Raw genomic sequence first — 22,602 nt, 5'->3', positions numbered from 1 at the left:
AAAAAGAGCTTGTAATTCAGATTCAGAAAACCTGGATTTGAATACTAGCTCTACCACTAACTGGCAACCTAGTGTGACATCCAGGACAGAGTTAAATACTAGTAAAGGGAAGATGGAAGCAGAGAGCAGTGGGATAGAAGGGAGGAGTCAGGGAAGGAGGAAGGGTGAAAAAAAGAAAGGAGATGGGAGCGGTGGGGAAGACAAGAGAGAGGGAGAGAAGAGGGAGGGAAGAGAGGGAGAGAGAGGAAGAAAGGAAGAGATGGAGAGGGAAGAAAGCCAGCAAGAGAGAAAGGACACTCAGCTGTGGGCCCCGGACTCCGCCCCCGGCCCGCAGGCTGCAGTGCCACCTCCAGCCGCCAGGGGCCGCCACGCGCAGCTAGCAGCATCCCGCGCGCGCCGTGGGCCCTCTCTCCCGCCTCCGCGCCGGCCGCTCGCCGACTAGCCGCCTCTGTGGGCCGCGGCCGGATCTCGCTCGCGGTCTTCTCTTGAGGGGCTCCGCGCCGCCCGGCGCACGCCGCCCCCCTGCCTCGCGGCGCGGGGTCTCGTGGGCCCCGCTCCCGCCCTCCGCTCGCCTGGCCCGGACCGGAAGCGGCGCCGCACGGCCTGGGCCTGGCGCGGGGGGCGGGCACCGGGGCCCGGTCGGACATGGGCAAGAAGCACAAGAAGCACAAGTCTGACAAACACCTCTACGAGGGTGAGGAATGGGCCACGGTGGGGGCGGCAAGGCCGCGGCGGCTCCGTGGGGTTTTCGCTCCTTTGCGACTACCCAGGAGCGTCCGAGGCGGACCGGGGGCCGCAGCTCCTACTGACAGGCACGGTCCCGCGAAGGGGCGCAGTCCGCCCAAGGCCGTGCAGACCCCAGGCGGGGGCGGCGTTCGAACCCGGGATTCCGGCTCTGGGTGGGTGTCCGGCTGGCAGGTGAGAGACAGCCCCGAGAGGTCCGGGAGCGTTCTGGGCCCCTGCTTGGCGAGTCTCCCGTCATTCAACAGGTGCTTGGTGGGGCGCCCATGCGTGCCCAAGTCACCGGCCTTCTGCTCCACCTTCTATGTCTTCCCCGCGCTGACTCTGCCCTGTGGATACTGCCCGCCAGTCCCTTCTCTAACGGGTGCTTTCCTTTCGTCTAAGAGTATGTAGAGAAGCCCTTGAAGCTGGTCCTCAAAGTGGGAGGGAACGAAGTCACCGAGCTCTCCACGGGCAGTTCGGGGCATGACTCAAGCCTCTTCGAAGACAAGAACGATCATGACAAACACAAGGACAGAAAGCGAAAAAAGAGAAAGAAAGGAGAGAAGCAGGTTCCAGGGGAAGAAAAGGGGAGAAAACGGAGACGAGTAAAGGTAAAGTTCGTTGCATTGCTTCAGTTTTGCCGGGGGTACCACTTCCTAAATGTTCGCACCTCCCGCTGCCAACCTTTTTTTTTTTTTTTAATGTCTAGTGAGGCGCTAAAATACCTGTAAAATCAGACCTGTTTTGAGGAGAGCACGGTAGAATAGAAAAATGAATCTCTATGAGTTTTGGCAAACTTTTTAATTATGCTCGTAATTCTACTCACACATCAAGTGAACGAGCAGCCAAGTCCTGGTTTTCAGGAGGGAGCTGCTTCAAAGAGTGTTTTTTCCTCTCGGAAAGGTAAAAGTCATGCTCAAAAAAACCTCAATGTTTGAGGTTTATCAAAGATAGTCATTTCAAAAGTGAATGGGATCTATTGGGGTTCAAATTTTGTTGTGAAATAAATACTATAAAGCCACATATATAAAGAGCAACTTTTATGTTTTAAAACAAAGTTTGAGTCTGTTGAAGAGAAAATTTGATCAGAGACCTTTAAGAGGGAGACCATCCATAATAAAAATAAGCATTTTCTTAACTATGTGCAGTTAATAGAAAAGAAAGTAAGTAGCTGCCATCTTAGTTTGAAAGCTGGGCAACATGATAATTAACTTTCCTTCCAGAGAAAATCCAATACATACCTGAACTTATCCTAGATTTCTAATGCATTTCCCAAATTTAACTTGTCGCTGTCATAGTAAATCAATTAGTGTATCTTCTAGGTAGATTTCTATATTTTAGTTTTATAATTTTTCTTTTGTTTATATATGTAACAGAAATGTTCTATTCCAACACATTGTTAAGTCACTAAATCTTAGAGTTTCTCTCTTTGGAATATCTTAAATCTGTCCTTTCTGCCCACATTTTTATTGCCTTGCTAGATTGGGACCGCACACAGAGCTATCTAACGTTTTCCTTTCCTAAATAAAAAACCCATATATGCATAGACCTTTTTTTAAAGAAATTCAAGTGGTACAGAAGTGAACAAAGTGGAGGGAAAAAAAGTTTTCCTCACCCCATTCCCTCCTATAGTCTCCCTTTCCAGGGGTATTGTTCTTTTAAGTTACTTTTTATTACTTTTAAAATAGTTCATGAGCATAGCTTTTAGAAGTCAAGAGTACTACAGGGCTTTTAACACAAGTAGTCTATTCCATCCTAGAGTTTTAATTCCCAAACTTTTCAGTTTTTTTTTGGATATTTATCTCCATTTCTAATGTAGGTTTATATTGCTGTTTACTGATGTTTTTGGTTTATAGCTTATACTGACACCATGTTATAGAAGATGAGAATGTAAATTAACATTCTTACTGCTCTCTGCCCCCAATTTCCATTCCTCCATTCTCACAGCATAGATACATCACAACTGTGGTCAAGTCAATATTCAGTGTTTATTTTTAATTATTCACTGGAGACAAATAATACAAATACAGATCTGATCTCGACCACTTCGTTAATTGCTTTCATTTGTTTGGTAATCTTGTACTTATTCTTCCCAAACTCTGACAGATTTGTAAACCCATCTGATTTATGTTTTTCATATGAACAAACAGTTCCCTTGCTTTGAGAAATCCATCTTGTAGCACTCTGTCCCTTCCTGCTCTAATCTTGATTAGTTGTTCTCTAGGCCTCCTGGGACTCTCTTGTCTGCTTTCTGGATCCCATGTCTTCTTAATTTTCTCCCTTGTTTCTGGTGAGTCTTTAACTCTAGAAAGTTCCTAAAGAAAGCATTCACAGGAGGTAGATCTTTGTAAGTTCTAACATGTTTGAAAATCTTTTTTCTGCCCTCACATAAACTGATAGTTTGACTCAGCATGGAATTTGTCCTCTCGCTTCTAAATTTGCTGTTGAAAAGTCTGTTGCCCTCTTAATTAGTTCTTTGTGTATGACCAGTATTTGCTCTCTTGGAATTTTTAGGATCTTGCCCTTTATCTTTGTGCTCTGTTTTACAGTGAATAATCTTGACTTCAGTTCTGAGATGTTTGCTTGAAGTATTTCTGTGATAATTTCTTTCCCTCCATTTTCTCTTTTCTCTCTTTCTGGAACCCCTGCCTTTTAAATGTTGGACTCGTGTACTGATCCTCTAATTTTCTAATGTTTTTCTCTCTACTTTTCCCTATCTCTGTTTTTTGTGTTCTTCCTTGAAGGAGAGTTCCTAAACTTATGTTCTAGCTCTGCTATTGAATTTTATTTCAGATCTTGTGTTTTGAATTTCCCAGAACTCTTTCTTCCTCTCTAATTGTCCTTGTTTGAAAACATCTTGTTCTTTTTTGTGTGCACTGTCTTTTCTTTTATTTCTTTAAGGATATTAATTGATGGGGTTTTGCACCTTTCTTATTTTCCTTTTAAGTTTTCTTTTGCTCCATGCATTGTCTCCATTTCCTCTCAGGTTCATTTTACTTATTTGGACTCTTTATGTTAAAAGCATCCTTCAGTTAACTGTTGCACTGTTGTAGTCTGTTTATATTTAAATGCGGAGCACAAAAAAACTGACTAAATGCTTTGTGCCCAAAGTTTGTTAGCTGATGGATTTCACTAAACAACACTTTGTACACATATCTTTATGTGTACAGATATGTGTACCCTACAGGTATTTTTTATGGGCTCTTCAGTTTCTCCAAAGAAAAATCCATCTTGGGAGAAGGATTTTACCTGGCTGTCCAGGGGAAGGAGGCAGAAAGTCTTACTACCCATGCTCTGCTTTCAGTCTAGCATCTTTCCCCACTTCTGACTGAGATTCAGATCTAGAGACCGTCTGGTTCCTTATATTTCCATGTTCCGAGCTTTTCCTTGTTTCTGGGGCTTGAACTGTTCTCATACGTGTCCACTTCTCTGCATCAGGAGGTATCTAGCTTTCTCCAATCTGCAATCTCCTCCACTTGCCTTTTCATCTCCCAAGTGTGTTGACATCTTCCATCTGCTGTCATCTCTGCTGGACTCTTTGTTCCTGCTGTCATCTCATTTAACTAGATGTTGAGGTAACCCCTTTTAACTATTTCTGGTTTCATTTCTGGCAGCTATCACCATAAGGCCAGTTGATAAAATTCTTGATTTCTTGTTTTATCAATTATCTCATTCTTTTTACTAACTACACTGTATTTGGTTATATTGATGCACCATATTTTTATTTTATACATTTATACAATACTACTTTTAAGTGATAACAAATGCTGCAGTAAGCCTCACTGTACACATATCTTTGTATGCTTTTATAAGAGTATCTTCAGAATAGGTTCCTTAGTCTCCTTCTGTGTTCCAGCCACTCTGCCCTTACTTAACTATGACTCTAAATATCATTAGTCACCACGGTATTTTGATTCTGTTGCAAATTAAGGTCCTTTTGCATCCACAGTCTCTTTCAGACTAACACCCTGCAGAGACATGTCAGTGGACGGTTTCCATTTTACAAAAGGTAAAGTGGAAACTGGGATAAGTGAAGTAAATTTGCCCAAGGTCCCATTTCCCCAGAACTCAGAGCCTGGGACCATGGGACATTTCCTGATTCTGTAGGTTGTCATTGGTTCTGTAGAGACTGTTTGGGTCATCCCATATTTCTAGGCCAGTCCAGGGATGGAGAAAGGGGGTTCTTTTGCTAGTGTTCTTCAGGAGGACACTACTCTCTGAGCTGCATTCTGGATCTCCAGAGAGTTTTAGGGACAGTCACCCAGGTATCTTCTTGGGGAGAGTCAGTTCTTAGGCCAGAGACTAGTGACTTTTTCATCTCATGTAGAAGGAGGGAGGAAGGATGCAAGAAAAGAAGACAGCACGTCCTTTCCCTTTTAAAGCATTTTTCTAAAAGGCGTACATAACTTCTGCTTATATATCATTAGCCGGATCTTAATTACATGGCCACCCTAGCTGCTTAGAGAAATACATTTGTGGGGACATGTATCCTAATAAAAGGAATTTTTTTTAAAGGATTTTCTTCTTTTTGAGTAGGAAGGCCTTGGTTATATTAGTTTAGAATGCCCCAACAGATAGGATCAATAGTATTCCTCCCTATAGAGCAGTGATATTTCATACAACTCAGGGCATTAAGAGTACAACATGCCTGGTTTTAATCAGATCATAATCTAGACTACCCCCACAAAAGTGTGTTGACTTTTTTCCTGAAACATTTGCATGCTGAACAATTAGCAAAGAATTTGCATGCTGGCATATTATATATTATATAACATTATTGTTATATATATTATATAACATTACCCTTCCCTAAAGATTCAGCTTATGTTTTCAAGTAATTTATTTCCTCTTAATATAAAAAATAACATCTCATGAAAACACTCACACCATTTGATCCAGTAATATAGGCAAAAGAGGACAAGTAAATCTAAGGTGCAACAGGTAAAATTCTGTGTGGGTCATTACATTGATAAAGTGATTAATAAAAATGGCAGAATGTTTATAAAATCATTTTAAGTGAAATAACCATCTATGCACCCATTATGATTACTGAAAACCTACATGCACACTTTACAAATAACGACTGATACTTATTAAGCACATATTACATGCTGGGTTCTGTGCTTAGTGCTTTTTGTATGTTCTCTCACTTTACTCCTGGTATACCACAACCCTATGTGACTGATATTATTATCTTGTTCTTATAAATTATAGTAAAGTACAGTATAAAATTTACCATCTTAACCATTTTTAAATGTCCAGTTCAGTAGTATTAAGTATATTCATATTGTACAACCAATTTCCAGAACTTTTCCATACCCATTAAACAGCTCCCCACCTCTCCTTCCTCTGAGCTTCTGGTAACCACCATTCTCCTTTTGTCTCTGAGTCTGACTAGTATAGATACCTCTATAATCACACAGTGTTTGTCTTTTTGTGATTGGCTTGTTTCACTTAACATAATGTCCTCAAGTTTCATTTGTGTTGTAACTTCCTTTTCAAGGCATTGTATGGACAATACCACATTTTGTTTATCCATTCATCCATTGATGGACATTTGGTTTATTGCTACTTTTTGGCTTTTATAAATACATATAATGCTGCTAGGAATATGGGTGTACAAGTATCACTTCATGGCCCTGCTTTTAATTCTTCTGATTATATATCCAAAAGTAGAATTGCTCGATCAAACTACCTTTATCTTCTTTTTTAACATGAGAACACTAAGGCTCAGAGAGTTTAAGTAACTTGCTCAAAGCCACACAGTACCAGAACAAGAACTCAAATCCTGCCCTAAACAGGTCTGTAGTCTAAATGAGTTGTTAAAGTGAACACCAACCTCCCTTCTCTTCACAGTACATGGAAGAATAAAATCATTGCACTCACAGAGGCAGAATTCTGGTTCTGAGACTCCTGAGATTTCTTGGAGCTGAGGGGAATCACAGAAGGCTTTGCTTAGGAAGTAGCATTTGACCTGGTCTTAAGAAATCAGAATACAGTGATGCATTACATGTTCAATCAAGGGATCAACTCTGAGCTACTACTGTAGTATAGTAAAGATAGTCTTTTCATATTGTATAGTTGAGCATAAAAGATCATATGTATAAAGCCATGAGTATTGTACTTTATGGACTACTTCAGGTATTTTCAAAGATAATCTGACAATTCAGTTTTCATTTATATGCTGACTTGAGAAACTGATCACTGAATGGAGTGCTACACTACTGTATAGAGGTTTGGAGGTAAGGAAGCTTGTACACCAAGTAAAGAATTAAGAACAGTAGCATGAAGGCAGGCAGAAGTGAGGGTGTGTATGAGAGACAAAATAGTTCTCTTTTTAACCACAGAACACGTGAAGAAGAGTGTGAACTCTGAAAAGGTGTTGAGATGTCGTATAGGGAATTCGAACTTGAATATGTAGGCTGTGAAAAGTCAAAAACTTTCTGAGTGGAAGAATGATCAAAGGTGAGCCTTAGTAGTAGTAACCTGTTAATAGTACCTAGCAGATGTTGAAGAGTGGAGCCTGGATATACAGAAACCGACCTAGAAGGCCTTAATCCCTTCATTGAGAGGTCTTAATCCCTTCATTGACACACAAACCTGTTCTTCTGAAAAGCATAATCCTAACCCAAATTCTGTTTTAACGGCTTTGCAAGTCAACTTCAGGTTTAGATACTCAAAAGAAGTTAATAGATGTGTCTACTATGCAGTGCACAATGAGTTATAATAATAACATAGGCAAAGTTCTGCTACAGAAGTGTTACTCACAGACTAATAAAATAACTTGCTATTGAGTCATGGATAAATTAGAATCTAGTCTGAAATAAGTACCATCCGTTTGTAGTTACTGAAATAGCCACTGTTCCTCACTCCTGTCTCAGACCTTCTTGCACACAGAATATATCCTTTGCCTGGAATGCTGTTCCCACCCACCCACCTCCACCCTCAACCTAGCTAAATTCTCTCTCCTTCAGATCTCAGCTTAGATAGTACTTTCTCCTAGAAGCCTTCCCACGTGTCTGAAGTCAAAATTAGATTCACCAATAGTTCATTCTTTGAAATCTGGTTTTTTTTTTCTTTTTTTAGTGAGTCGTTTTATGTCTGTCTCTATTGTTACACTGTCATCTTCTTAAGGGCAGAGATGTTTCTTATCCACCAACATGTGCCCACACAGTAGAACCTCATTTATTTATTGAATTCATGAATAAATGAATGGGTTTCTACAATGTGCTGGGTACTATGCCAAGATTTCACATACACTGTCATATTTAATCTTCAAAACAATCTTCTGAGTGATGTATTGTTGTATCTTTTAAAGTTGAGAAAATTAGACCCCCATAATTACATAGTTTATCCATGCTTTCATAGCTAATAAGGGGCAAATCTAGAATTTGAACCCACCTATATAAACTGTAACTATAAACCCTTTTTCCTTGGCTACCCGAAATTAAATGGCTCTAGTGTTTTTCTTTAGTTTTCTATATGTAATTAGCAAAATACACATACTGTTAACCAGAACTGTTAACTTTAGTAAGTGACATTCATGAAAGGATTCTGTAGTATACTCTGAATCATAAAAAAGAAAGTTAAAAGGTTAGAATCAGAATTTTACATGGAGTAAGAACTTGAAAGATCAAAGCCTCATATTTTATAGGTGAAACTGTGACCAAAAGAGCGGGGTAACTTGTTCCAGGTCACATTCTGGTAAACTAGAAGCTAGGTGTCCTGATTGCTAGTCTGGCAATAACATGTTAAAAAAAATCTCCATTCCGTTCAGGGAAATTTCCAAGATCATGTCTTTATATTCTTTTTTTATTTGAGGCCCTAGCCCTGAAGGCTGTATTCTTACCATGCTAAATAATAAAGTTATTACTGTAGACCAGGCTAAGTAGATGAAGTTGGGTTAATTCAGAGACATTATACCTTTTACTTTTTCAACTTCCCTATTTCCTGAGTCTTACTTCACCATCTCATTGACTGCAAGAGAAATAAAATCAGTTAAATCTTTATCTTGGAGGTGATAAAGAGGCCTGATGAGAGTAAATGAGTTACCTAAGAAGGTCAGAGAGTGTTAAATATGAAGCTGGAGCTAGAATTTGATCCTCTAGACCGTGGGTCAGCAAACTATGGCCAACACGACCTGATTTTATAAATGAAGTTTGATTGGACATACCTACTCACTTATGTATTGTTTGTGGCTGCTTTCGTGCTACACAATAAAGGTTACTAGTTGTGACAGACCTTACGGACCATGAAGCCTAAATATATACTATCTGGCTGTTTACAAAAAAAAAGTTTTCAGACCTCTGCTCTAAATTCCTGGCACTGTGGCTCTCATTTTTTCCACTTAGAAGAGTGCTTATTAAGCCTTTCAAGCTGTCCTCTCTCTACAATTTACATTTAATAGAAAGAGTTCTCTATCTCTGGGGGTCTTCGTCCCTTGAGTAGATGTTGCTCTAAGCCTGTCAACCTGCAAAAGATTCATGCCACGTTTTCAGGTAAAAAAACAAAAAACTTTACGAAGTCAAAAATTGCTTCTCCAGAATATGTCATGAAGCCATAAAAAACAGACACCAATCAATTTAATGGTAGTTGAGATCAAGTGCACAGTGAGTATACTTTATAACATAGTTCTCTGGAGCTTTTAAACCAACTATATATTCTGTATTAGATGCTTTGGATCCTGAGAATAGATTGTGAAGTTCTGTATCAGTGATACTCAAAGTGTGATACCCCCCATGATGGCCTGGAAACTTGTTAGTAAGTAGATTCGTGGGCTCTACCTAGATCCACTGGATTGGTTATTCTGCTGTTAGACAATAGTGATTTAGCAATACCTTCAAATTATTTTGATGCAAACTGCAACTTGAGAACTGAATGGGACCTTAGAATTTGCATTTCTCAAAATGTCCCAGATAGTACTGATATTGCTAGTCTGAGCACCACCGCACTTTGAGAACCACTGCCTTAGATACTAGAACAGGAAATTAGGACACTGACTGAGGAAATAATGTTTTTAGTCAATAAGATCCTTTTGAGAATCTTGATTCTCACAAGCATAAAGTAGAATTTTGGACAATTTTACTATTTCTACATGTATCTGTAAATAATATGTACTTAACACATTTAAAAATTTTATGTAACTGATCTTGTAACAGTTATTCTCAACTTCTGTATAAATTATATTTCTGAATACTATACATGTTGATAGAGTATAACTTTAGCGTATCAATTTTACTTGCTTTGTAAATATGCCGTGATTTATTAATCTGTTTTCCTTCTAGTAGGCATTGGATTGTTCCTAATCTTTGACCGTTTCAAAGAATGCTTCAGTGAGCATTGTTACACATATCTTCATGTATACTGTGTGAGAGGAAGTTTCTTTAGGGTATATGTCCAGGAGTAGAATAGCTGAAAAGTAGGGTAAAGACATCTTAAGCTTTACTAGATATTCTAATTGTTCTTAAAGTAGTTGTACCTGTTTACTCAACAATCAGCAAAGTATAAGAGCCGCATTTCTCTCCACTCACATCAAAACTTGTTGTTTTCATACGTTTTAATTTTTGCCAGAGAGATATGAAATAACTTCAAGTCTTTATAATTCCCAGAGTTCTAGGGAGTATGAGCTAATTTTTCTGTTTCTTGACATTTTGGGTTTCTTCTGGGAATTACCTGTGATATCTGCTACCCATTTTCTTTTGGATTATTTTCCTTTTAATATGAAGTTGTAGATGCTCTTTTTCTTTCCTAATACTAATCTTTTCTAATACTTTATGAGTTATGTGTGTTTTAAGTACTTTATCTCAGGCGATAGCTGGTCTTTTAGCTTTGTTTATGGGTAAGAAAGCCTTTCTCTACCCTTGGGTCATAAAGATTGTTTTATGTGAAGTTTTAAAGCTTTTTGTAAATTTAAGTCTTTAATTTATAGGGAATTTACTTTTGTATATGGTATGAGGTAGAGATCTAATTTCATTTTCTTTTTTCATGTTGATAACCAGTTGTCCCAGCACTACCCTTTTGTCGTTGATTTATGTCATCTTTGTGTGATACATCAAGACATTTCTATGTGCATGGACCTATTTCTAAGCTCTGTAATCTGTTCTACTGGGCTGTACTCTACCCCTCTGTCCGACACACATTGTCTTAATACTTACTTTATACAAATACTTATTATCTGGTAAGACACATCTTATGTGATCTTTTTCAAAAATGTTCTGTTCTTCATTTATTTTTCAAGTTATACAATTGGCTTGTCAAATTCCATGAAAAATCCTGCCATACAGTATTGATAAGCATTACATTGTATTTATGCATTACTTTGCAGAGAATTGCCTGTCTTTCAATTCATGAACATGGTATATCTCCTTTACTCAGGTCTTCCACAGTGACCTTTCATTAATGCTTCATAATTTTTTCTAAAAGATTAGATATTGGGCATCTTTTTATTAGATTTATTTCTAAGTATGCTATCTCTTGTGAATAGTATTTTTCTAATTGGTCATTTCTGATATATAGAAGCACTTTATTTTTAACCTCTTTATGAACACGTTATCCTCTCCTTTTCCAGGAGATGGCAGTAAAAAACATTAAGATTTCATCATTTGGAATCTATTTTCTTTGCCATGATGTCTTACTTTTTTCACTGAAATTAAGATGATTCATTTTAAAGGTATTGATTCTGAAGTATATCTAAATTATCTCATTTGTTCCATTTAGGAGGATAAAAAGAAGCGAGATCGGGACCGTGTGGAGAATGAGGCAGAAAAAGACCTTCAGTGTCAGGCCCCTGTAAGATTAGACTTGCCTCCTGAGAAGCCCCTCGCAAGCTCTTTAGCCAAACAAGAAGGTTGGAATAACTGCATTAACTGTCTTGAATGAGTAGGCATTTTCTTACCCTTAATTATTTTAAGGGTCGTAGCCAGGGAAATTGACTAGGATTTTTACTTTTAAGTTAAAGCCTGAAACTAGCTACTTAACTGAATTTTTTGTTTTCTTATTTTTCTCACTGTGTATGAGCTTTAAATTAGCTTCAGTTTTTAATTGATATTCTCATGCTTCTACATATTTATAAGGTAAATGGGATTTCTATATGAGATATTTAGTGACTGGCATAAGTCATACAGAAAGAAAATATGCTAAACAATCTCTGGAATCTTCCTTTATAAGACTTTATTTTTTCCTTCCTTGCTTTAGAAGTAGAACAGACACCCCTTCAAGAAGCTTTGAATCAGCTAATGAGACAATTACAGAGGTAAATGTTTTTTCCAACATTTGTATAACATGGAAATTGAAAGGGAAATACAGGATCCAAACCACTTCTCTATTTTTGATCATTTAAAACCACATTTTGTGGCCTAAATCCAAATGTACTTGATTTTAAAGTGGATGATAAATATTTTGCCTGGCAATAGACGTACTCTAAGAGGCTGACTTTCAGATGTTCTCATTTGGTTTGTTTTAACTGGCAACGTACAGTGTTACATAATACTCTTCATGGCAAATTTCTCTTAAAGCAATGTCTTACATTAAAGTTTTAAACAGGAATAAACAAAACATGTATTTCCACTTTGCTAATAGATGACAATGCCTTCTGTTCATTGGTGTAGTGCTTATCATGCTGTGAAATTCAGTAAGTCTGAGAGCAGAAACAAAAATACCATAGATAAGCTATGTGACCCTTTCTTAAATGCAGAAATTTGTTCTAAAAATTAAACCGATGTTAAGTTCTTAAAAGGGGAAAGAATAACTCAGTCTTTATTAAGTGTATGTTTTGATACCACTCTAAACTCAGAATTTGAATTTGCAGCTCCAAGACATTTACATTAGTTGCAGAGAATTCACAGGTGTTTGGCATGCATTCTAATAGTGAACTTCCTTCTCATTGTTGTATTTATATGTCAACCACAGAACACATGATAAGTAATTTTTTAAGATAAAGCCTCTGGTTGCTATATGTATTTACCACCTATTCAGCTTTGCAGTTAAGATTGCAAGTTAGTGGCCTCCCCCTTTTTGGTGTTACAGAGTAGTTGAGAAAATTATATCACAAGTGCTTTAAACTTGAATAAATCATTCATTACTTGTCCCAAAGGAGTGAACAGGTAAATACTGACATTCCAACTCTATTAGAAGGTATGATTATAAAGTGTCTTAGCTGCTTCTTGATTTTATTTCTTGTAACATAAGACAAAAATGTAGGTTAATGATGTCACTGTAAAAGAAACCTGCTTAAGGTCTCTCTTAGTCCAAGGATGTTCTCATTGCTTAAATCATTTTGGGAATTAGAACACAGAGCCCTGGTTGTTTTTTTAACAACCTTAGTGATTCTTCATCCTTGAGTTTCAGCACAAATGCTGTTAAAGAATATAATTGATCAAGTTTAGTAATACCATTTTTTGATCAAACTAAGTGGAATGGAACTCAATTAAAATACTAATTTTAGGAGGTGTGGATAGTTTTCTCTGAACAGGTTCTTCAGAGATGATAAGTGCTGTTATTCATAGTAACTACTCTGGACAGCATGCATTTGGATATATAAGTTCCAGACTGGATATTTTTGCTTATTCTCATTTTTTAGTTTCACTATATAGGCATCCTGGTAGAAAGAACAAAGGCAGATTCACACAGACCTGAGTTTAGATTTCAACTCTTATAGCAGATTTTTTAACAAATGATTTGACCTCTGAGTCGTAGTATACTCATCTCTAAGTGAGAATACCACCACCCTGATGGCTTTTATGAGGGCTAAATATAAAGTATGTTAAGTACCTACCACTGGGCCTGTCATGTAGTGAATACATTTAAAAGTTACTACTACTATTATTTTTTAAGCCATTTTATTGTTAATTATTTGGAGTAAGTAAACATCAATAAGCCGTATTTTCAAGAGAAAAAAATATCTAATGACTTAATTATATAGAACAGTGGTTCTCAACCTTGTGAGTACTGGAAATATCAATACAAATACTCAAATACCAATACCAATATTCAACCCTACAAATACCTGTGCCTGGGCCTACCCATCTTCCTCAAGAGGATCTGATATGGTTCTAGAGTGAGCCTCCTCCCACCCCATGGAGTTTTTTTTTTAAGCACCTCTGATGATTCTCATGCAGAGCCAGAGTTGAAAGCCCATGATAGAAAGCACTAATTGTAAGTTTGGGGGTATGAGTCCATTTTTAGTGTCAGTTTTTTGAACTACACGTGGTAGAGTTTATACCCATTGATTAAGAAAATACACATGCTCATGTGGATGCAGTAATCCTGTGGTGCACCAAAAGTCCAAACCTATAGTTAGAAACCAATGCATAAAATGACAAATGTGCATTCATAATTGTTATTTCTGCCTTTTCCCCTGTGATTGATAAAAATGCATGGCACTAATCTCCCAAGGCCAGGACATTGGCCAGTTAGTCCAGGTAATCCAGGTTTACCTTGTTTTATTTTTCCCTTTGTAGGAGTTGCTGCTAATTAGGATGCATATTTTAAAAGATTCTTCATCTTGAGGGTACAACAAATATGTGAAACATCTTAACATTGTTACTAGTTATGGCTTTAGTGTTTAAAAATCATTCCTTCAATTTTCAGTGAAAAACATGTTAACATATTACAGATTCTTTCTACATCTGAAGGGGGTCCTCTGACTTCTGCTTCTAGACCAGTAGATTTGTTTGTAGTAGAAATAAAATTGCCTGTTTCATATCTCCACAGAAAAGACCCAAGTGCTTTCTTTTCATTTCCTGTGACTGATTTTATTGCTCCTGGCTACTCCATGATCATTAAACACCCAATGGATTTTAGTACCATGAAAGAAAAGATCAAGAACAATGATTACCAGTCCATAGAAGAACTAAAGGTAGTAGCTATAGTTATTTATGTTGTGATTGGAGAAATAAACTGATAGTACAAGTAACATGTCTTTATTCAACTGAGAGTCAAGCTCCTTGATCTTGTACATACAAAGTCTTTGTAGAAATCTGCATGCCTGATACTCAGAATCTTTTTAATTGACATTTTATTTTACAAAGAATTAAGTTTATTTTAATATCCAAAAATTTTTCTATTTTTCTGTCTTAGAAAACATTTTTGAGTTTGTTGATAGAAAACCAGATAAGGCATCTGCTATCTTTTATTATTTTGGAAGGTTTTAGTAAAATTTTTAATTTCTTTGTTCTATAATTTATTTTCTAAACCCTTAAAATGAAGATGTTGATTTTTAATTTCAGATCAGTACAGGTAAAATTTATATTTTAATGAAAGTTGAATCAGACTATTTTGTTTTCTGTTTCTAGACATCCAAGGTGTGTGTATCTTCTAAAACAATAAATTGGCTTGTCCAGAAATATTAAATGGAAGTTTGATTACATTTTATACTTTGATGAAAGTCAACTGCTCCCTAAGTCTACTTCAGCTGTATTTGTTGAGCATATTTTCTTTAAAAGAAGTAACTTAAAAACTTGTAAGAACCTACAAGCCACCAGGATGATGTATATGCCTAATTTTATAGTTGAAGTTTTTTCTGTATTTAGTCTTGATTTTAGAGGTATACTTTTCCTTTTAATCTTGCAAAGAAAAGGAACCACATGTTTTTCTAAATTTGGTTTGTGCCAAACCACCACAAACTTAACTGGTTTAGATAATATCTACTTTGCCTTTGTTTCTTCTGCACAAGCATTATGATGTTCACCTGACTTAAGGTCTAGACCCTAATCATTTACAGAAGGAAAGTAAGACAGTAAATATTATCTTTATTGGCTCTTTTTTTCATCCACATGTCAATCAGCTGAGGTTTATGAACAGCACCAACATTTCATTCTGTTTTCACTATCAGTTTGTCTGTATAGATAATATTTTTGTATTGGCTCTGAAAAACCTGAATCACATTCTCTTGTGTTCAGAGAAATGGAAACTTCTCCCAACTTTTCATCTGATGAAAATTATACTAGAACTGTTTACTTCTGCATATTTCTGACCTTGTTATTGCTTAATGGAAAAAATTTTCACAGGTTTTTTTTTCTTTTTGTGAATGGTTTTCCTCTGATCTTTCTAATGATGAAAGGAGAGAAGTGTGCTCACTTAGTGTTTTTGAGCAAATGGCTAAGGTTTATCATAATTGAAATTAACAAGTATTTTTAACTTTTTGGAGTTTTCTACTTACATTTTTTTCCTAGGGGAAATTCAATAGCCCAATATAATATTAGCTTATCCAGCTCATTAGGCTGTTCAATTTTTTTTTAATTACATGAAAGTATGCAGAAAGGTCATCTACAGGTTACCATAACAGGTAGTGTTCTATTCTGTGATGAGTAGAATAATCCAGTGCTATCTTGCCAGCTAAAGGCTCAGTAGTCATTTGGTATGAGTAATAGTCACGTAGGGTCTCCCCTCACCTGCCTGTCCTTTCCCCAAGTATATATGCAATAACTCTTACGGAATGGAAGCTTTTCAGAATGTGTGTAACAAGGGTTCTTAACCTAGGGTCCTGTGGGTAGCCACGGATGAGTCTTCAAAGGGGGAACCAGGAACCTGCTAATACTACATGAAAAATTTTGTGTTCAACTCTGTGTGTGCTTGAGGAGTGGATCCAAAGCTTTCATCAGATTCTCAAAGATCCAGGACCTAGCTAAATCCTAACTGATTAGAGACTTAGCCAGGAACTGAGCATACATGTACTTAATCCACTTTAAATTTAATACCAAATTTATTGGTGACCCTTGAATCAGTCTTCTTGTATGTTCTTAAATAATATTCAGTCTACCTATTTTTGGTGTTCTAAACCATTATCAAGTGGGGCTTCAATGTTTTGTTTTGAATTGGGAGGAGTTTGGTGCTCAGATTCTTTTGTGTGGGTTTTTATCATTTTAGCTTACAGACCTTGGCATAATCACTTTCACATTTATGTAATGTAAAAATTATTTATCCATGAAAATACACAGTGGGATTGAGTTCTCCAACACATGTGCATACTTAGAAATTTAAACCAAAAGTAGTTTTGATAATTTGGGTACTCCAGTTACATGTTTTAACTCTGAGTTTGTATGGTTTATTTCATATTAGTGTACATTCTGCAAATTGTGTTTAGCTTATGATAGTAACCAAACACTTAAAATTGTTGTAAAATATTAACATTTTACTCAGTTAATTTGAATTTGGAGGGAAATACTATGGTGATTTAGCACTGAATCCAGTTTTTAGTCAAGATCTGAAATTTTAATTAATAAATGGAAACTTAAGATGTTTCTTTTAAAACTAAGCAATATTTCTTAATTATAGGAGCTGAAGAGTTAAGATTATTCTATTTAATATAGAAATAATTTCATCTAATTCTTTCTGTATAGAGTAAGTTTATAATGAAGAAACCCATTTTAAAATTTCATCTTGGATGGGATCTAAACTTATAAAATTTCTAAGAATTTGGAAAAGTATATAGTAGGATAAATTAATTTATCAGTTACCAGTCTTGTGAGTCTTAAAATATTTTAAAATACTTTTAATGTTTAGTAAACAATGAAAGAAAAGGGTTTTTTGTTTACATTTTAATATTTTGAGAATTAGTAGGATTTCATACCAAGGTACCTTTGTTTTAATGCATATTCCCCCTTAATACTCTCTTTGCAGGATAACTTCAAACTAATGTGTACTAATGCCATGATTTACAACAAACCAGAGACCATTTATTATAAAGCTGCAAAGAAGCTGTTACACTCAGGGATGAAAATTCTTAGCCAGGTAAGGGAAATTCTTTGTCATAAATAATTATAAAATCTGTATCCCTTTGCTTTTTGTATTGGATACAAATCTAATATCCTGGTTTTATTTTATAGGTAAATCAAATTAAAGTTGGAAATATTAAATGAAAAATTTTAATAAAGAGAAGAAAAAGGGAGATTCCCATTTGGAATTGATACAACTAAATATTAGCATCCAGCTGTAATTATTTAGAGGCTGTTGAATTGATCCTCACCTGATGGATTTAAAATTTGCCCTGAAACATCAGCCTGAATTGCAGGGTAGGATTGATTAGATAAATTATGAGATATTTTAGGAGGAAAGCTCTATCTTTCCCTTTGTAAGGATGGAATCTGGTGTTTTGGTCAGCATAGGAACTCTTTGAAGTAGAAAGAAACTAAATACTCAAATGAGCAATAACTTGGAACTGTCCCAAAGCTACCTCCACACAGGAGCAGGCTCTCCCTTAAAGGACAAGAGCTGGTATATTGTAAGGCATTTAAGTGGAAGAAACATGTGCAGAGGCACAGACCCCTCATTGTCAAGCTTTGTGAGAGAGCTTAAACAGGATAACCTACTCAGCTCAGAGAGACACTGTAGATAGTAGGAAATAATGTGTCATCTCAGAGCTACAGTTAATGAAACACCTTGAAGAATATTGAAATGATTGCTCTGCATCTGCTGGGGGAGAAAGGAGAGCTTGCAAGGTAAGTCATGTCTTTCAGGTCTTACTCACAGCTCTAAGTAGGATGGGAAGTTAACATAATCCTGGCACCTTACCACATAGCAGGAAGTAAGAAGACTGGACTCTGGTTTTTCACTCCTTTCCATTAACATGGACCTTAACTACAGTTGGGCCTCAGTGTTCTCATCTGTAGAGAAGGTTTGATCTGTGATTGCCAAGATAATTGCTTAGCCTTAATGTGCTCATTCTAGGTAAGAACTAGAGCTGGGAGGAAACAATGAAAAAGAAGAGCAAGATAGGAGAGGGATTTTAAAAAGAAGAAATGAGTGCATATAAGACATATATAGAAGAATGAGAAAGAAATCAGAATTAAGACGTTGGGCTCAGACTCAGCAGTTACAGGATAATAGAAATGAGTTGTGTAGATGGGCATGGTTATCCAGTTTTTATGGTGATCATTTTTGTCAGTTTTTCATTTAAAGAGTTTGGTTTGCAGATACTTGAGTGTGTGCTTTGCTCTGAAAGATTCTTGGATCCACTTAACTGAGGAAAGAAAAACATTTGTGTTTATGATTATTCTTGCACTCCTAATATTTAGACGTATCAGTTCCCACCCTTTCCTAAAGACCTGGGAAACTATAATGTAAGCCAGTTACCCATCTTTGGCAAAATTTGCAGAGGAAAGGAGAACATAAAATGCTTATCCTGTTCTTTGTATAAAGATTCAGAATCCAGAATTAAGCCATATTCCAGATTTAAATACTTGCAAATGCTTCTGTTGGACTTGAAGTAACAGTGCACCCAGCAAATGGCAATATTTAGTCACTCCAAAATATGTACATTAAATTTTCAGAAGAAAGTTTAATTTGCAGAGATAACATATCTGAACTAAATCTTATCAACTTTGATTTACCACTGTTTTCTCTTCTTTAAATTATGTGGTTTACATGGAAAAGATTCCGATACCTCTTGAATTTTACTGGGGGTGGGCTGGCTGGAAGCATAGAAAATAAACTTTATTCTCCACTTTCCCTTTTCTTTCTCTGTTGTCTTCCTCTTTTTCAGATCTCTTCCTGTTGAGGAGCCCTACCCATCCTGCACTTTAGCTTCCTGTTGACTATTCTCACTACCCTAGATGGGAGGGATCCTTACAACAGTGATTTTTTTTTTTTGAGAGGGCATCTCTCATATTTATTGATCAAATGGTTGTTAACAACAATAAAATTCTGTATAGGGGACTCAATGCACAATCATTAACCAACCCCAAGCCTAATTCTCAACAGTCTCCAATCTTCTGAAGCATAATGAACAAGTTCTTACATGGTGAACAAGTTCTTACATAGTGAGTAAGTTCTTACATGGTGAACAGTGCAAGGGCAGTCATATCACAGAAACTTTCAGTTTTGATCACGCATCATGAACTATAAACAAATCAGATATGATTATTCATTTGATTTTTATACTTGATTTATATGTGAATCCCACATTTCTCCGTTATTATTATTTTTTTTTAATAAAATGCTGAAGTGGTAGGTAGATGCAAGATAAAGGTAGAAAACATAATTTAGTGCTGTAAGAGGGCAAATGTAGATGATCAGGTCTGTGCCTATAGACTAAGTATTAATCCAAGCTAGACAAGGGCAACAAAACATCCACAGATGCAGAAGATTTCTCTCAAAACAAGGGGGGTGAGGTTCTAAGCCTCACCTCTACAACAGTGATTTTTAAACATTTAAAGTAGGCCTTCCAAGTTCATTCCTCTAATGAAAGTGCTCCCAGCATACCCTTCCATGAACAGTGTCTATTAAAAGATAACTATTTCTGTGTGTTCAATATAAAGACTAAAGCAGTAGTTTTTTTCAGTTATACACACATAGTCACCATTAGTAGGACATGTGACTTCTATAAAGAATGGACATAGGTAAAATATCTCTTTTGATCTCCTAAGAAAATAGTAGAATGCTACATTATCTTAAAACAAAATAGTACAAACAGTAGTATTTGTAGCAGAGTGGCTTTGGAATCAGACTAATGAAGATTCACATCCTGGCTCTGCCATTGAGACACCATGTAAACAGGTCATGCAACTTTCTCAGCCTTTTTCCAGTCACAGAAAATGGGATTATAATAGTATTTACCTTACAGAATTATGCCTGGGACATGGGTAAGCACTCAGTAAATGTTAGCTATTATTAATAACAAAGAATTAAGCCCTTTTAGTGACTTAACATTGCAAAATTGAGGATTGATAAGACAGTGTACTGATTTGGAGACATTTTAATTACCAAAAATTAAAAACACATTACTTTCAAAGTAAAATTAACTCAACTTTTTCCATGACGTGTCAAAATTTAGAAAATTTCTCATTATTTTAATTTTGTTCATGTTATGTTAAAAATTCCATAGTGTTCATAACGTAGGTTCTGCTTTACAAAATTCTACAGCAGAAATAAGATTGCTGAGAATTTTGTGATCTAAGCACATTCATTTAACCAGCATCTGTTGAGTGCCTACAGTATGCCAACCTGTTTCAGGCACTACAGCTAAATGAGTAAGGAATTACCTAAATGACATGCCCAACGGGAAACACAAACCCAGTAAACAGAGAAATAATCCTACTCACTAATATTTTTAAGTATGTATTACAATAAGGCATGTTTGTTGGTTTGTTTTATTCATTTCGTTATCATTAATCTACAATTACATGAAGAACATTATATTTACTAGACTCCCCCCTTCACCAAGTCCCCCCAACAAACACCGTTACAGTCACTGGCCATCAGCGTAGTAAGATGCTGTAGAATCACTACTTGTCTTCTCTGTGTTGCACATCCCTCCCCATCCACCCCCCTCCACATTATACATGCTAATCGTAAGGCCTCCTTTCTTTTTCCCCCACCCTCCCCACCCACCGTCCCCAGTCCTTTACCCTTCGGTAACTGTTAGTCTATTCCTGGGTTCGGTGATTCTGCTGCTGTTTTGTTCCTTCAGTTTTTCTTTGTTCTTATACTCCACATATGAGTAAAATCATTTGGTACTTGTCTTTCTCTGCCTTGCCTAGCTTATTTCACTGAGCATAACACCCTCTAGCTCCAACCATGTTGTTGCAAATGGTAGGATTTGTTTTCTTCTTATGGCTGAATAATATTCCATTGTGTATATGTACCACATCTTTATCCATTCTTCTACTGATGGACACTTCAGTTGCTTCCATTTCTTGGCTATTGTAAATAGTCCTGCGATAAACATAGGGGTGCATCTGTCTTTTTCAAACTGGACTGCTGCATTCTTAGGGTAAATTCCTAGAAGTGGAATTCCTGGGTCAAATGGTATTTCTATTTTGAGCTTTTTGAGGAACCTCCATACTGCTTTCCACAGTGGTTGAACTAATTTACATTCCCACCAGCAGTGTAGGAGGGTTCCCCTTTCTCCACAACCTCGCCAACATTTGTTGTTATTTGTCTTTTGGATGGTGGCGATCCTTACTGGTGTGAGGTGATATCTCATTGTGGTTTTAATTTGCATTTCTCTGATGACTAGCCATGTGGAGCATCTTTTCATGTGTTTTTTGGCCATCTGAATTTCTTCTTTGGAGAACTGTCTGTTCAGCTCTACTGCCCATTTTTTAATTGGCTTATTTGCTTTTTGTTTGTTGAGGTGCGTGAGCTCTTTATATATTTTGGATGTCAACCCTTTATCGGATCTGTCATTTATGAATATATTCTCCAATACTGTAGGGTACCTGTTTGTTCTATTGCTGGTGTCCTTTGCTGTACAGAAGCTTTTCAGCCTGATATAGTCCCACTTGTTCATTTTTGCTTTTGTTTCCCTTGCCTGGGGAAATGTTCATGAAGAAGTCACTCATGTTTATGTCCAAGAGATTTTTGCCTATGTTTTTTTCTAAGAGTTTTATGGTTTCATGACTTACATTCAGATCTTTGATCCATTTCGAATTTACTTTTGTGGATGGGGTTAGACAGTGATCCAGTTTCATTCTCTTACATGCAGCTGTCCAGTTTTGCCAGCACCATCTGTTGAAGAGACTGTCATTTCTCCATTGTATGTCCATGGCTCCTTTATCATATATTAATTGACTATATATGTTTGGGTTAATGTCTGGAGTCTCTATTCTGTTCCACTGGTCTGTGGCTCTGTTCTTGTGCCAGTACCAAACTGTCTTGATTACTGTGGCTTTGTAGTAGAGCTTCAAGTTGGGGAGTGAGATCCCCCCCACTTTATTCTTCCTTCTCAGGATTGCTTTGGCCATTTGGGGTCTTTGGTGTTTCCATACGAATTTTTGAACTATTTGTTCCAGCTCGTTGAAGAATGCTGTTGGTAATTTGATAGGGATTGCATCAAATCTGTATATTGCTTTGGGCAGGATGGCCATTTTGACGATATTAATTCTTCCTAGCCAAGAGCATGGGATGAGTTTCCATTTGTTAGTGTCCTCTTTAATTTCTCTT

General features: G+C 36.8%; 1 protein-coding gene across 2 annotated transcripts in view; it reads left to right on the top strand.

The window, feature by feature from the left end:
- The first annotated feature begins 415 nt into the window (after window positions 1-415).
- Window positions 416-22,602, top strand: part of BRD7 (bromodomain containing 7) — a 38,387-nt gene continuing 16,200 nt past the window's right edge. For both annotated transcript variants that reach the window (XM_036881076.2, XM_036881075.2), the window contains exons 1-6: window positions 416-694; window positions 1,126-1,334; window positions 11,440-11,569; window positions 11,917-11,974; window positions 14,434-14,578; window positions 17,341-17,451. In XM_036881076.2, the coding sequence (XP_036736971.1) occupies window positions 646-694; window positions 1,126-1,334; window positions 11,440-11,569; window positions 11,917-11,974; window positions 14,434-14,578; window positions 17,341-17,451 (702 nt within the window). In that variant the 5' untranslated portion in view covers window positions 416-645. The remainder of the gene's footprint in view (window positions 695-1,125; window positions 1,335-11,439; window positions 11,570-11,916; window positions 11,975-14,433; window positions 14,579-17,340; window positions 17,452-22,602) is intronic.

This window comes from Manis pentadactyla, chromosome 15, assembly GCF_030020395.1.
Source record: "Manis pentadactyla isolate mManPen7 chromosome 15, mManPen7.hap1, whole genome shotgun sequence".
NCBI lineage: Eukaryota > Metazoa > Chordata > Mammalia > Pholidota > Manidae > Manis > Manis pentadactyla.
Note: the sequence above shows the minus strand (reverse complement) of the source record. Positions and strands in the feature narration are given on the sequence as shown.